The sequence below is a fragment of the Thamnophis elegans genome, chromosome 12 (genome assembly GCF_009769535.1).
Source record: "Thamnophis elegans isolate rThaEle1 chromosome 12, rThaEle1.pri, whole genome shotgun sequence".
Classification (NCBI taxonomy): Eukaryota; Metazoa; Chordata; class Lepidosauria; order Squamata; family Colubridae; genus Thamnophis; species Thamnophis elegans.
In genome coordinates, this window is record NC_045552.1 from 16,353,404 (window position 1) to 16,369,540 (window position 16,137).

The 16,137-nt window shown below is 46.0% G+C and overlaps 1 protein-coding gene across 1 annotated transcript in view; it reads left to right on the forward strand.

Moving 5' to 3' along the window:
- The first annotated feature begins 9,503 nt into the window (after nt 1–9,503).
- TCEA3 (transcription elongation factor A3) overlaps nt 9,504–16,137 on the forward strand; it is a 43,028-nt gene continuing 36,394 nt past the window's right edge. Inside the window, exon 1 of the mRNA XM_032227278.1 lies at nt 9,504–9,979. Coding sequence (XP_032083169.1) covers nt 9,911–9,979 — 69 coding nt within the window. The 5' untranslated portion in view covers nt 9,504–9,910. The remainder of the gene's footprint in view (nt 9,980–16,137) is intronic.

Below are 16,137 nucleotides of genomic sequence, written 5' to 3' on the forward strand. Positions count from 1 at the left end.
ACCCCGTAGGGGAGTTAGGTGGCATAAAAAAATAAATAAATAAGATGAATGAATGACAGCTTTCCTATGATGAAAAGAAACAAGCCTTTTCAACAGCAAAACCACTTAGAAATTGAAAGGCAGATTTTTATACAGTGTTAATACAATTAGGGCTATCTTCTTTGTGATATGATTCAGCGGTGGGCGTTCACCTCTCCATTTACTAGTTGCAAATGCTTCGAAATGAAGGTGTCTCATTTCCTTTATGTATGTTGCAAGATTTATTCAGACTAGAAACTTGCAAGAATATTGATTTTCTTGAAAAAGATCTTTTGGTACTATGATTGGTTTGCTGGACCCAATTATCTCTTGCTGCAAAATGAAATTACAATGAACAGCAACTTTGTGATAATAATGCATTTTTTTTTAAAAAAAAGACACGATATTTTATCTTTTTTAAAAATTACTGAATGAGTCATAACAAAAATGCCTTTTTGTCCTCAGTTTCTAATAAAGTTTTTTAAAATGTATAGAGTGGCAGGCTGTGTGGTCCATTGTCATAGATTTATTCAAAATTCTTGTGTCTTAAGTTTGGTTCTGTATAAAACTCAAGAAAAATATAAGCAAGTAACAGCTACGTTCCCAATTTTCATACACCGCCCCCCCCCCCCAAATCACAAGATTAAAGAGCTTTCTGGATAATGATCAGAACCCAGTTTTAATCACAGATGTTTGACCTATTTTGCTATTTGAATTAATTCCATTTAAATACCTCTGTTTTGGAAGTCAGGCTTCTAGTTTCTCAATTCTATATGGAAAATGTGTTTGTAGCTGTTTTAAAGATAAAGGTTTCCCTTGCACATATGTGCTAGTTGTTCCTGACTCTTGTTAAAGTTTGCATTTAACCTTGATAAAACCTTGACAGCTCGAAGACATCTGGACGTCAATTCCCAGTATGCTGGTTGGAAAATTTGGAGTAGGAGAAAAAGAGGCAGACATTGGAGGTGGAGTCAAGAGAAGGAATCAGTCTGGAGTGGTTAGGTTCACACCAGCAATTTAAGACCAGCCCCACACCCTCCCCCTGGAATCTGTTAACTCTTATTTTGCACCAAGTTAGTGTTGACATTGACGATATTCCTGTGTTTAGGAATTAGCAGTAAATCATCTTAACGGGAACATAAGGTGTGGTCCCGGCCTGACATTAATCTCACTAAATTGGCACTAGATAAGAGTTAACTAAATTCAAGGCTGAACTTGGATTGCTTAGTGGAATGTAAGGACTCCAGGCTGATTCCTCTCCTGACTCCATCCTTGGGCTCTGCATCATCTTCTCCTACATTCTGGGTCAGTGGTGGGTTCCGGATCCCGGTGCAACTGTTACGGTGCAACGGGGCCAGGCATCCACCACAGGCATATGTGTACTAACTGCCCACAATGCTCCGCGACGGTCGGCAGAGCATCATGCTGGGTCCGTATGCTCCATGCGCATACGCGGAAGCCCCGATCGGCTCAAATACAGGTAAGGACAGCGAGCGGGCGGGTGGGCCCTCTGGAGCACCATACCAGAACGGTACCTGTTGTTCCCAGCAGGCACTGGTACGCCCGTACCAGGGCGTACCAGTCATATCCCACCACTGTTCTGGGTATTGAAGTCCATATATCTTCAAGCTGCCATGGTTGAGAAACATTGTGATAAAGGGTGTTGGGTGAACCAATCCAGAGGTGGTATTCAGCTGGTTCTCAGCAGTTCAGGTGAACTGGCAGCAGTGGTTGCGGGAAGCTCCGCCCCACCGCCAAAAGGTGGCTCATGTGAGCAAAGCGCGCTCACATTTGTGAAACCGGTAAGGAAAGTCAGTGGATCCCACTGCTTAACCAATCAGACAATCTTCCTCTCAGGCTATAGAACTAGAGGGAATGTTTTGAATTTTCAGAGGCTTAGATGCCATAGAGGCAGAATCCTAGGAAGGTGCAATCTCTTGCATCATTAACTTGGTCTTGGGTACAAAGATTGTATATTTTCTTTTTCCAAAGAAAACAGGTTTTTATTGCTTCTGAGATGGATCCGAGCATCTTTCTTGCAATGGTGTAGGTTAGCACCCACCCCTCTCCTAGAAAAATGAAAATGAAATGAAATATTTTAGGAAATATTAAAAAGGCAGAATATTTCCCCTAAAAGGGAGGCAGAAACTTACCTGCCCTGTCAATGGGCCATTAAGGCCTGGGTCAATCTATTCTACATAACAAAGATCTACCTTCCCTTTTTTTCTTCACCCAACATCTTCAAGGCGTGTGATCCTGTCTACCATTAAAACCATCCTTCCAAACAGCCTCCATGTTTCCAGTGTCCTTTTCCTCACTTGGAAGTGAACCCAGAAGGACATTTCTTCCAACTGTGGTATTTAGTAGATGGGCTCCTTCTGGAGAGGGAAGAAGTGGGGATTTTCAGACAGAAATCTGGAAAAACAGAAATAATGGATTGTTGGCAATTTGCTAAACTTTCTCTTTGTGTGTGCCTGTGTGATTGTGTGTGTTGTTCCTAGTAATCCAGTCCTGAGGATTCTGGCAACAGCTTTTAAGGGTTTTCATCCATGCCTAGAAATGCACCGGGTAAAATAACTCAGCACTATACTTTTCTTTTTTGTAAGCATACAAAACGTGACTTGAAATTACATTAATATGAGTTGGTAAAATTTTCATGTTGTTGCCATTTCCCATACTATTCTTAAACTTCTTGAAAAGGGTGGTATAATTTATTATATTTGCATTTCCTTTCCTGCTCAAAAGACTTAATTTTGACTTATAAATTGTTAGGAATATAATCTAACGGTTGGGTTGGCAATATATAAATCATGTAACAATGTTGTAACTGTTTCTTTAAATCATACTGTAAAATGTGATTGGGTGCTGTATTCCTCAATCGGCCATAAGAGGGAGCCAGAATGCCTGTTAGCTCTCTGTTTGTTAGATGCTGGGCTGATCTGGAAGTGCCTTGAGCTATTGTAAGTTTTGCAACTGTTAGCAAACTTTGTGTACTGAACTGATTATATGATACTGGATTATGTCATTTGGATTATCCCTTAACTGAAAGACATTGATGACTGACTGTCTTAACTGTGTATGTCTTGGACTATTTGATGGACTCTGATACCTCTATTTCCACGAAAGTAAAAGCCTATTTAAACTGCAGTGTCTCTGTATGCTGGTTTGTGTGTTCTCCAACACAACTCTCACAACGCTTCACTGAACGTACTCACTCTCCCAATGGGGAGTCTACCTAACATAAGTTAACACTTTGGGAGGTTCTGTTGATGTTAATGGTGTATTGTCTTTAAAGGGTGAAAGATAAACTGGGGAAGGGTGTTGAGAAGGTAAAAGATTTCGGACTGTTAAATGAAATGTGATGAACAAATATGGACTCTATAGTTCCAGATCAGAGGTGGTATTCAGCCAGTTTGGACCGGTTCGCCCGAACTGGTAGCGGAAATTGCAAGTGACTCTGCCCACTCGCCCCGACTCTATGGCATCCCATTTAGGCTCTTTTTTTTTAGCCAAAGTGCATGTGCGGAAGGCTGAGCGCATGTGCGGATGGGACGCGTTCAAGCGAAGTGAGCGCGCTCACACACTCACATTAGCGTTTGGGAAGGTAAATGAAAATCACTCCTGTTCCAGATGCTATAGTAATTGTGGTCTGCCCAATCTATTCTCTGATAAAAGGGTGGTAGCCTTTGCTGAAAGATGCAAATAATGAATTAATTCACAGAATCAGGTAGAAAGTGACTTTTCCTGGATCCTAAAATTACTGGGTTTTTTTGGGAAAAATGATTCTGGAACTCTGCCTTCATTTCAAAGTAGTCAGAGAGGAATTACCTCTTCCGTTTTAAGTCTATAAGGGACCGAAGGCTTTGCGTACAGGAAAAGACAACATGCCTCTTGAGATGCCGATCTCACTTGGCTGAAAAGGTTTGGGAAATTCAGCATGGTTTTTGCATTGTGTAGAAAATTCCTTGCTTTTGGCAAGTGTGAGCACGGCTGGAATCTTTGGGAAACTTATTTTTACTGGCTGTGTTAAAAAAAATTTTTATGTACCTCTCATAATTCTCAATGAGGATCCATATTGACTGAGAATTCATTTAGATATTTCTCTATAGAGCCATTGTCAGAGTAGGAAAATTTTGGCAAAGTGGACCTCCGATATTATAATGCAAAAGATGTAGAAGAACAGGCAGAGCCTGGGGATGGAGTCAAGCAAGTAATCAGTTTAGAATCCTTACGTTTCTACAAGTGTCTAAGTCCAACCCCTCAACCAGCCAATTCTATTGACTCTCATCTATCACCAATTTAGTGCCGACTCTTAATTCACTACGTGGTTTTGTATAGGCACAAGCAATAAACCATTTTATTTGGAACTTATTGTGTGATCCAAATTCTTCCTGACTGACAATTTCCCCCCAAAATAAAGCCTCTGAGCACCCCAGGGCCATTTCCTGAGAAGTGATGGTATCACCGGAAGAGTGAGGCCAAAGCTTTTGTGATATGAGATTGGAAAGCTTCCCCTTATTTCCAACGTTTTAAAACATTTTAAAAAAAACTTCTTTTTAATGCTTTGGTGAAGACAGGAGAACAACAGATAAGTGACGGTGCTGGAGAAGTTAGAAGGAGATTAATTCTCGGCTTGAGAGGAAAAACAGAATGAGCCAAGTCATGAATAAGGGCACTTCAATGAGAAAAAGATAACAATTTCACTGAGAGCCTTTTCAGTGGTATTGTAAAGCCGAGTACCAAGGAAAATGAAGAGATGCAGAGATACGCTCAAATGAATGCAGATCTGATTACTGAAAGTAGTATGGATTGATGGGCTCTTGAACTGATGAAACGTACAAACTTAAGAGTCTATCATGAAAATGGATACAAGACTAAAAAGGATTATATCTGGCAAGGAAAGGGAGGAAGACAAGTAAGATGAATAGGTGGAATCAAAAGAGTTACAGGCTGTTGTCCAAGGGAGATCAAAATAGTGTCTCTGCAGTGACTGAAGGTCAAAGATGCTTGATGGTCCCCGTTTTCCTTTTTAAATAGTGATGAACTAATTCACAACAGGTACAGGTAGTCCTCAAATTACTACCACAACCGGGCCCAACGTTTATGTTGCTAAGTGAGTTTGTCCCATTTTACGACTTTTCTTGCCACATTTCTTAAGCGAATCACTGCAGTTGTTAAATCCGTAGCATGGTTGTGAAGTGAATCTGGATTCCCCATTGACTTCGCTTGTCAGAAGGTTGCAAAAGGGGATCACGCATGACCTCCCCCCACCCCGGGGCGTTGCAACCGTCATAAATGTGAGTCAGTTGTCAAGCATCCAAATGTAAATCACGTGACCTTGGGGATGCTGCAAAGGTCATAAGTGTGAAAAATGGTCCTAAGTCACTTTTTTCAGTGCCGTCCTAACTTCGAATGGTCACTAAATGAACCATTGTAAAGTCAAGGACTATCTGTATACACGTGCACAGCATTGTTAACCAAACAATGTACTTTCAATTTTAATAATGAAGAGAACTCTGTTATTCTATTCTATTCAAATTAGGTTAGAATAGAATAGAATAACAGAGTTGGAAGGGACCTTAGAGGTCTTCTAGTCCAGTGGTCCCCAACCTTTTTATCGCCGCGGACCAGTCAGGCTTTGATAATTTTACCGTGGCCCGCTGAGCGCGCGCAGGGGTGGGGGGGGCGTTGTTCCCTCTCTTCCCTGGAGCCTTTGCGCACGGCCCAGGAGCTTTTGCGCTGCAGCGAACATCAGAAGCCCAAAGCAGCATATATAAGTCTAATAAATAAATATTGTGCCATTTTTTCCTGCAACAACAGTGAGATTGGTTCATCTGAGAGCAAATGACCAAAATTACCCAGTGGACTTTTAGGTAAGGGACACCATTGACGGGGGGGGGGGGGGGAATGTTTGATTTAAAAAAATTGTTTCACTTAACAAATGTGGCAAGAAAAATTGTAAAATGGGGCAAAACTCAATCAATTTCTCACTTAACAACATACATTTTGGGCTCAATTGTGGTCGTGCATTGAGGACTACCTGCACTTACCTTCAGTGTTACTTCATTCTACTGTAGCATTAAATTTCATATAGAACAAGCTTGTTCTTTCAGAATTGTGGAATTGTTATATAACTGTCTACCTTTAGAAAAGTTTCTCTTGAGTTAAACTCAGCTCCTATAATTTTATTGATGTGTCGTAATTTTCTTAGCAGTAGTATGAAAATTGTCATTGTTGCTTTTGGACAATTTTTAATATTTTACTATTAAATATACAGTACTGAGATTCCCAGGTGGGTTCCCCTCCAATTATTAGCCAGGTTCAACCCTGCTCATCTTTTTGAGAGCAGGCAAAAACAGCCAGGTTACATCCCTACAAATTGAAAGCTCTCTCTCTCTCTCTCCCCTCCCTTCCTGTCTCTCTGTCACTCTGTGTGTATGTGTGTGTGTGTGTGTGTCTATCTCTCACTCACTCACTTAATCACACACTCTGTGTGTGTCTGTCTCTCCCTCCCTCTCTATCACTCTATCCCTCTCCCCTCCCTTCCTCTCTCTGTCACTCTGTGTGTATATGTATGTGTGTGTGTCTATCTGTTTCTCACTCACTCACTCACTCACTCTGTGTGTGCATCTCTCTCTGTGTCTCTGTCTGTCTGTTTTTCTGTCTGTCTCTCCCTCCTTCCCAACCTGCAGATGGGCTCCGGACCAGTGGAGCCTCTTCCTTCTTTTTAACCAGGTGATCTTTATTAAGGCATAAAAATGAACCTTAATTAGAGGCTTAACAAAAGAAGCTGGAAAGAGATAATGAGATAATGGAGCCAAGAAGCTGAAACCTGGAACTGGAGAAAAACCTTTTCTATCCCCTTACCAGCCCATTCGGGAAGACGATCCCTCCCCCTGTGGATGGGTTCTAGACCAGCGGAGCCTCCCTGGACATCACAGCAGCAGCAGCCCCAAGTGTGCCGATCTCGGCGTTTTTCACATCGGGGCGTGCTGCAAGAGGGAGTGAGTGAAGATCGGGGATTCAGTAGAAAGGAAAGCAACTTCAGAGCTACGGCTGGCGTTGGGCCGGCAAAGGCTTCCCACTGACCTCCCCCCCCCCTCCGAGTTCCTGACAGATCGAATTATTTCAGCAACAGCTTCCCCCACCATGGCGCCCAGCCTCCCCCTCGTACGTCACCTCCGCTCCGTTCTCCAGCAAGCCTCATGGGGTTTTTTGCCTTTAGGAATAAGAATGTTTAAAAGGCTTTTTTTTTTTATTTGAAAAAAAGATGATGCAGGTTCTGAAAGAGTGAATCTCCGTCGCACTGCTATGCTTTTTCTTCCTCCAAATAATGGTCACTGCTTATTGTAGCGAGTCAGCCTCCTAACTTCAGTCCAGGCTCTGCAACTACCTTCTCTCCCCACCCCCCCAAACCCACAGAAACAGGAGGGAATCGGTCATTATCATTAGCACTCTCTCCCACGCCTGGCCTCCCCTTCGGAGGTAAGGGGCGGGGAAGAGCAGATCTCCCGGGGACACAAATATTCCCCAAGTGCCACCACCAGGTTCTCGTAGCTCCCCCCACAAAAAACAGGAGAGGAGCAAAAAACAGGAGAGGAGTGAAATAATGCTACGCTTTGGAAACGTGGATCTCCAATGCCAGGGCCATGCCAGGAGCTTCGGGGGTTCCCTCCAGGCTACCTGCACAGCCAGCAGCCGCATCCACAGGCTCCGTGGAGAAAGGCAGGCCATGGGAAAGGGGAGCAAGTGCGCTCCCTGGCTCCCCGCTCCAATCTTGCCCGCCCAGTTCCCAGACCCTCTCTTTGAAAGAGTTCTCCAGCAGCCTCTGGCGAGGTGTTTTCCCCGCCCCACTCGGGCGCAAAGCAAATAAAGCAAATAAAATATAAAATGCTGGTTTACCTTTCTCTGCTGCTTCTCTCCCTGGCTGGAGCCAAGAGGAGATCCCTGTCCTAGTCTTCCTGCTGCCCTCGTGGCATGGGCAAAACGGACGGTACTTTGTCCCTTCTGTCTCCCCGTTGCTCAGAAAAGCAACTCCGGGAAGGTCCTTTGGTGGCAGCCCCCGGCCGCTGCAGCGATCATGGCCCCCGGCCGCTGCGCGGCCCGGTGCCAGGTACTCCACGGCCCGGCACCGGTCCGCGGACCGGGGGTTGGGGACCACTGTTCTAGTCCAACCCCCTGCTTAGGCAGGAAACTCTACACCATTTCAGACAAATGGTAATCCAATCTTTTCTTACAATTTTCCAGTGATGGAGCATTCACAACTTCTGGAGGCAAGTTGTTCCACTGATTAATTGTTCTCACTGTCAGGAAATTTCTCCTTAGTTCTAAGTTGCTTCTCTCCTTGATTAGTTTCCACCCATTGCTTCTTGTCCTGCCCTCAGGGGCTTTGGAGAAAAGCTTTGCTCCCTCTTCTTTGTGCCAGCCCCTGGTTATAAACAGAATGACTCCAAACTTTGAACAATATTGTTTGAAACTGCTTTTCCTTCCTGTTTTTCTCTCTCTCTCTTCCCCTTCCTGTTTCTCTCTCTCTCTCTCCCCCCCCCCCCCCATTCCTCAAATACTTAATTCAAATGTTGTCAGTCAAAGTGTATCAACAACCCATTTCTACCAGCCGGGTGCCAATTTCCCTTCTAAAGTTCCATAACACAATTTTTAGATAACACACCTGAAACCAAAACAAACAAACAAACAAACAAAACAAACAAACAAACAAACAACTTGCAAGCCACAGTTCTTGATCCCTGGATACTACGGCAGGCTATCACTTTAACTTCCAAACTGGGGCAAGGGAATATTGTTTCTGATTTGGGGTCACACCAAAATATAGTTTTATCATATTTTATTTATATCTTAAATTATTCTATTCCATTCCAATTTCATTTTAGACTGTATTTTATTCCAATTCCATTTTAAATCGTATTTTATTCCAATTCCATTTTAAATTGTATTTTTTATCAAATTCCATTTTGTATTGCTTTTATCAAACTTTAGTAATAATTTGTTTCTGGAACTTTGCACTTTAATATGGCCTAGGGGCTAATCAATAAAGACTCATTGTCAATGATTTGGGAGGTAGGGGTGTGTGTGTGTGTGTGTGTGTGTGTGTGTATACAACCCCCCCCCCCCAAAAAAAAATTCATTGAAGGTCACCTTGAAGGCCTAGCCTTCAGGGCAGCGTTTCTCAACCTGGAAGACGGTTTGGACTTCAACTCCCAGAATTCCCCAGCCAGGCGGACTTCTTCGCTGAGCTCCCTGGGAGTTGAAGTCCACCACCCATCTTCCAATGGCCCAAAAGTTGAGAAAGGCGGCTTTACAGGCCGTGAATCGTATCGTCAAAGGCAGCTGTGCGGGCAGTTCTCCCCTCCTTCAAAACCCTGAAGCGGATCCTGGAGGCCGCTCGTGAAAAGGCCTCCCTGCTTCATTAACCCCACCCTGTTGGCTCTCAGCACACCCCTTCGCACGTGGTCTCAATCGCCGCCCATCTCGCCCTTCCTGCGCTTTTTCCACCCCGTGAGCCTTTTGCTCCTATATTTAGCTCGTCCTCGGGTGCTAATTTCGACTGCATGGCAGCCGTTTATAAGTCCCTGGGTCGCCACTCCCCCTTTTCTCCTGCTTTCTCTTCCCTTGGTCTCAACTTGTAGTTTAGTTGGAGCAAAAAAACTTTTCCTTTCTTTCTCTTCCCCCACTTCCTTTTTAACGCCACAAGCACTTTCCCTTTCCTCCCTTAAATAAACAAACAGAACCCTAGAAGTGTTATGAAAACAGACCCCGCGGCGGGTCGTCATTCCGCCCCCATCCCCGAGCTGTACTTTTGATCCACACGTATATAAACAAAACACGTATCTGGACCTTGGGCGGAGAGGGCGCCCGTTTAGGCGGCTGAAGTACCATGGGGCAAGCGGAGGAGCTGATCCGGACGGCCAAAAAGTTGGATAAGATGGTGTCTAGGAAGAACACGGTAAGAAGGGGTGAAAACCCCAACCACTTTCGTACTACGTGTTTGTTTCTTACGTTGCGCTTTCGCTGGCTCGCTCTTGCTAACGCAAACCCGCCTTTTGCAGGCTTTAAGAGTTTGTGCAATCCGCCGTTTGTTTGTTTGTTTTGAAGTGGCTTTCGGGTTACTCTTGGGAGGGTTTGCAAATGGTTCAGCAGGCGAAGAAGAGGCGTTGCGTCTTGGAAAACGCGCGGGTGGAGGGAGGAGGGGAAGAGGAAATGGGGTTACACATTCCTGTAACCTTGACTGAGTCAGTAGTAGTAGTACCCATTCGCTCTGCGACCTCCTCTAACTTACTTGTCAATTCCAGCTTTCTCTTGCCCCCTTTCCCACGTGCGTGTAAAACCAAGCAGAAGTCACATCCGAGTTGCAGTTAACTTTCAGACCAAGCAGAGCCTCCTGATGGCGGAAGGGAAGGCTTGGGGGAACAGGTGCTTGGCAAAGGCTGGAGCTCTTAAATTTGATCTTGGGGCAGGGCTCCTAAGGCAGGGACAGAGAAGTAGAAATACCGGAGGAGGAGGAGAGAAGGGGGCCCTATCTGCTTTCGTAAGATGGAGTGGCCCACATCCCTATTTTTTTTTAAACCGAACATGACACCACCCAGCCTAAAATTTTTGGAAGACAGCAGGCCGATGGAACCCTTGTGTGAAGCAGGAAGAGGCGTTCTCCTACACGTATAACAGAATAACAGAGTTGGAAGGGGGCCTTGGAGTTCTTCTAGTCTAACCCCCTGCTCAAGTAGGAACTATTTCAGACAAATGGCTCTCCAGCCTCTTAAAAACCTCCAGTGTTGGAGCACCCACAACTTCTGGAGGCAAGTAGATAATTTACTAACAAATTATGATATTAACCTAGATTATTTGTTGGTCACATTCAAGGTCTCAGGCCCTTGGAGGTTGGGAAGGGAACAAGATGTTAAGCTATAAAAGCTATTTTGATTTGAGCCAGGAGGTAACAGGTAGTCCTGCTTTTCTTCCAATAGTACATGTTTCAGCTTCATCAAATGTTTATTTGCCAGACCTTGGTTATTTGTAGACTTTTCCACTGGCATTGGATTCAATTTGGTTCAACAAATCCATTCCAGGGCCTACTCTTCTTACAACTGCCCAACCTCTCTTCATGGTGGCTCTGGTTACCTTTGTTGCTGATATTGATACTTTTAAATTTGTTTTATATCCTGCCTTTATTATTTTTTACAAATAACTCAAGGCGGTGAAGGTATGCAGCACGACTTCCTCTTCCTATTTCCCCCACCACAACAATTACCCTGTGAGTTGAGCTGAGAGAGAGTGACTGGTCCAAAGTCATCCAGCCGGCTTTCATAACTAAGGTGGGACTTGAACTCATGGTCTCATGCTTTCTAGCCTGGTGCCCTACCCTCTTGAAGTCCACAAGTCTTAAAGTTGCCAAGGTTGGAGACCCCTGCTATAGACCAAAGGGATTCGCTCTTCTATAACTGGCCAACCTCTATTCATAGTGAATGTGGTTACTTCGTTGCTGATAGTAATGTTGTTGTTGTAATGTTGTTGTATTGCCTGACCTAGGGGTAAGCCAATTGTAGCTTAAGAGCTGTATCTGACCCTCATATTTCCTTTTTGGACTCTCAGATATCCCAGTAGACATAATTGTTGAAAATGTAAGACAATTCCATTTTTCATATGAAAAACAATAAATTCCAAAATACATAAATGACACTTAAAAAAAAGAAACAAATCCCAGATCCTCCCCAGAAATCAACTCTCACCTGTATATGTGATGTGGTCTGTCTCATTTGGTGCCCCTTCCTCAAAGTATGTTCCTTAGCCTCTTGAACCTATCTAGACCTAACTGAACAAACAGGATGATGTACAGAAATTCAAAAGAACTATATCAGTGGTGAAATTCAATTTTTTTTTACTACCGGTTCTGTGAGCATGGCTTGGTGGGCGTGACAGGAGAAGGATACTGCAAAATCTCCATTCCCACCTCACTCTGGGGCCAGCCAGAAGGTAGTATTTGCCGGTTCTCCGAACTACTCAAAATTCCCGCTACCGGTTCTCTAGAACAGTGGTCCCCAACCTTTTTATCACCGCGGACCAGTCAGACGAGCCTCCCTCGGCCTTCCGGACCGGCGGGTGGGAAGGCGGCCATCCTGGGCGCGCGTTCCGCAGGGCGGGGGGGGGCCTTCCTTCACGCCAAGGCCGACAGCCCGCAAGGCCGCCCCGCCTCCTCCTCCTCGGCTGCCGGGGGAAGGGAGGGGGAACCGACCCCGCGATCCGCTCGCTCGGGCAGCCCTTTTTCCTCGCTGCAGTTCGGCGGGGGGAAAAGATGGCGCCGTGTCCTACTTCGGGCGGGCAGGCGGCTGGCGCGGCGGAGGCCGGCTGCTTCCGAGGGGGTGGGCCTCCGCGCCGCGCTCCATGAAGGAAAGAGGGGGAGAAGGCGGGCTGCGGCCGAAGGGCCCCCGAGAGCCCCGCCGGCCTGACGCAAAAAGCGCTTCGGCGGAGCGGCGGGGGGGAGGGGCGGGAGGCAGGTGACACTCCAGGAGGGGGGGCAGAGCTGCGCCGCGAGTCTTACGTAAAGCCCCCCCTCCCCGCCTCGGCGGAGGAAAACATCTCCCACCTGGGTGGGGCTGCGCGCGAAGCGCCTCTCGGAACGGCGAAGCTCCCCAAGTTCCCCCGAAACGGCCGCGCTGCGCCCCTCCCCCCCGCAACCTTAGTTTCTCCTTGGGAGGAAAATGCAGCGCCGCCGCCCCCTCCTGCCCCCCCCCTCGTCATTCCACGGGGCAGGCGGGCCGGGCGAGTCCGCGGACAAAGTTTTGCCTCCCAGGCAGCCTCCGCCAGCAGCATCCCAAGTTCGGGCCGAGGCCGCTGCCGCCGCCCCCTCCCTCCCGGGGCGAGCAGAGCAAGAGGGCGGGAGGGAGATCGGGCCTCCCCTCGCCCCCCCAGCCCCGCACATCTGGGGCAGCGGGGGGGGGGCAGAGAAAGGGCACGTTCATGAGGACTACAAAGTTGCAAATATGGCCCCCGGCCGCTGCAGCGATCATGGCCCCCGGCCGCTGCGCGGCCCGGTGCCAGGTACTCCACGGCCCGGCACCGGTCCGCGGACCGGGGGTTGGGGACCACTGCTCTAGAACCTGTCAGAACCTGCTGAATTTCACCCCTGAACTATATAATTCGTATGCTAGATTAAACTGGGAAGGCATCTGACTTTTAAATGCTCGCACTGAGCATTTTCTAAGGTTCAATTAAAATGACATGTCTTGTTTCCGGAAGCAGAAAAAGAGACTAATTGACACTTAGGCAAGTGCAGAACAGAAGTTGTCCGCCTATAATATTTTATAAGCCTTACGTGGGGACTGGTTCTATCAGCTATCATGTTGATAAGGGCCCTTGTTTAAAAAAAGGGGTGAAAAGGCTAGACACTTAATTGGGACATGTTTCAAAAATGTGAATCGTGTTTGCTTCACTGTCATCCTTATCTACTTTGGTTTATCATATTTATTCCAGAAACCTATTTAAGCCGGAAAGATATATTTTGTCCTTTCATGCCAGCAGAAGCAGTGCATTTGGTTAAAATTGGAGGCTTTAGCTCTTTAAATCCCAGAAATGTAAGCATGAAAAGTGCTGAGCACTCTACAACAAGATTACACCTTGAGGTTAATGTTTGACTTCCCTTGCAAACTTTGTTCTAGCTTGGGTGGACTACAAACAACTTCTTTAATCTTATTTTCCTGGATCTCTTTCAACTATAAAGGTGGACAGCTGGTAGTGGTCTTCCCACAGTGGAAGTCCTATGTTCTGACATAGGCTTCCCAAGAGCCTGAAGCAAACTCCTGGTCCTGACAAAAAACCCTTTTATTAATTTACTATGAATTCTGCTCATTCATACCCAGCAAAGTCTTTCAAGGGAGGATTTACAGTCACAGACCTTATCTGGCTTGGAGAGCTGCCAGGCCGATATCTGCAAAACTTGGCAAGGCGTCTCGGAGAGTCAGGAACCTATTAAGCGAACTAACTGTCTCCTGCAAACTCCACTCCCCTTTCGCTCCTCTTTTATTTCCTCTGGGAGGGGCCATTCATCGCCTACCTATGATCTTACTCCCAAGTCGACCCCTGTTCTTTAGCTCTTCCCTTCGTTGGGCCACTTTGCACATGTGCACACTGGGAACAGGCTCCAGCTGTTCATTTGCCTCACTGATGTCTGACTCTGAAGGCAGCTGATAACTGTCAGATGATTCTGGCCCCCGTGTCTGCCTCTGACACAGAGCCCTCATCAGAGCCTTCCCCAGACTCTAGGACTGGCCCATCTTCCTCCCCATACTCCTCACTGTCCGAATCTGCTGCCAGCTCTGGTGGCTGCTGGCGGGCCACAACACTCTGTGGGAACAGGATTAGAAATTCTGATTTGGGGGAGGCCAGCCTGGATGGGCAGGCCATTAATTTTCTTTAGAATTAAGCAACAGTCAGTGGAGCTTGCAAGCTTTCAGCGTTGAGCTTCAATATGTTTCTGGAATAACTGATAAGCCAAAGGGGATAAGAATGACAGTGAAGCAGGAAGGAGGAACCAATGCCGCGACGATACAGATGTGCGGTCTCGATGCTCTGAGACCGCAGCCAATACTTTTGCCACTGGATGGTCCAATCGGACCTAAACCATTCTGCAGAGATGATGAACAGGAAGAATCGCAAAGTCCCTGATCAATACAAGAGAAGTTCTTCAAGCCGGCAACAAAAAATCCAGCCAAGGCTGATGAAGTCGGGACAGCTCCAAAGGATACGGAAAGAGAAAGTGTTTCCAGCTGGTGAGGAATTTTTAGCGTTTTAAAAGAGACTGCCTATAAAAAACTTAAAGTTAATTTAAATTTGAGAACAGAAGAAATACGCAGCAGAATTAAGCTTTGAATGGTTTTGGACAGTGAGTTATCTTACTTTTTAAATGCTATGTTCATGGATGGAATTTATGCAAGCCTTTTAAAACGAATGGATTAAGTTTTCTTCTTCTATTTTCTTCTTTTATTATTATTTTTTGTAACCTATGGACTAAAATTCTCCTTCATTACTGTCGGTTCCCCCCCCCTTTCTTTAACTCATTCAAGACTCTGACTTTTTTAAAATTTGGAATATAAAAAAGATACAAAAGGAAACAAAATTGTAACAACAGAGGGAAAGAAAAACACTGCTACTTGAAGGCTGGAGGTTTGTGTATTGGAAACAACATTTTTACTTTCCTCACTGATTATCTTGGCTTGGCACTTCAAGGTCTCACTGCTTGTTTATAGAAAGTGATAAGAAAAGCATATAGATGTTCCTTTGAAGTATATCTTTAACCAGAGAAAAGTGAAAATAAAACCTTATTGTGAATTTATGCTTAATTTTGTAAAAACCTTCCAAGCCAGAGCAGCAGTGTTTGTCAGCTGGAGATAATGGCACAATTTCAACAGCAGAAAGAAACTTTAAGCCTGCAAAAGATATTCTTAGAAATTCAGAAATTATCAAACACATTTGAGGGGATGGAGAAAAAGTTGGAAGACCTAGAGCAGCAATGGCGAACCTTTTGGCTCGCGTGCCATAAGTGGGGGGAGTGCAGGGGGATCATGTGCAAGCGTGCTGCACCCATAATGCAATGCGCGACCCCCCCAGTGTGCATGCATGCACTATAGGCACTCCCCCCCATTTTTTGCATCCTTTTTTTGTCCTCCCCAGGCTCCAGAGGCTTTATAGGAGCCTGGGAAGGATGAAAACAGCCTCCCCCGCCCCCGAAAGCCCTCTGGAGGCTTCAGGGTAGAAGTCACTTCCGGTTTGCTCGGAGGGTCGTTTTGAGAGCTCCGAAGGCTTCAGGGACCTTCAGGAGGCTTCCCTGAAGCCTCCGGAGCACTTAAAATGACCCTCCGAGCAAACCGGAAGTCCGTTCCTGAACTTCTGGTTTGCCTGTAGGGGCGGTTTTTTGTGCTCCAGAGGCTTCAGGAAAGCTCATAAAGCCTCTGGAGCCTGGGGAGGGCGAAAAATGGCTTTAAAAAAGGGTGAACTCAGCTGGCCAGCGCGCGCATGCGCGCTGGCCAGTTAATAGCGCAGCACCTCGGGTGCCCTGACAAATGGATCCCTGTACCACCTGTGGCATTCGTGCCATAGGTTCGCCATCCCAGA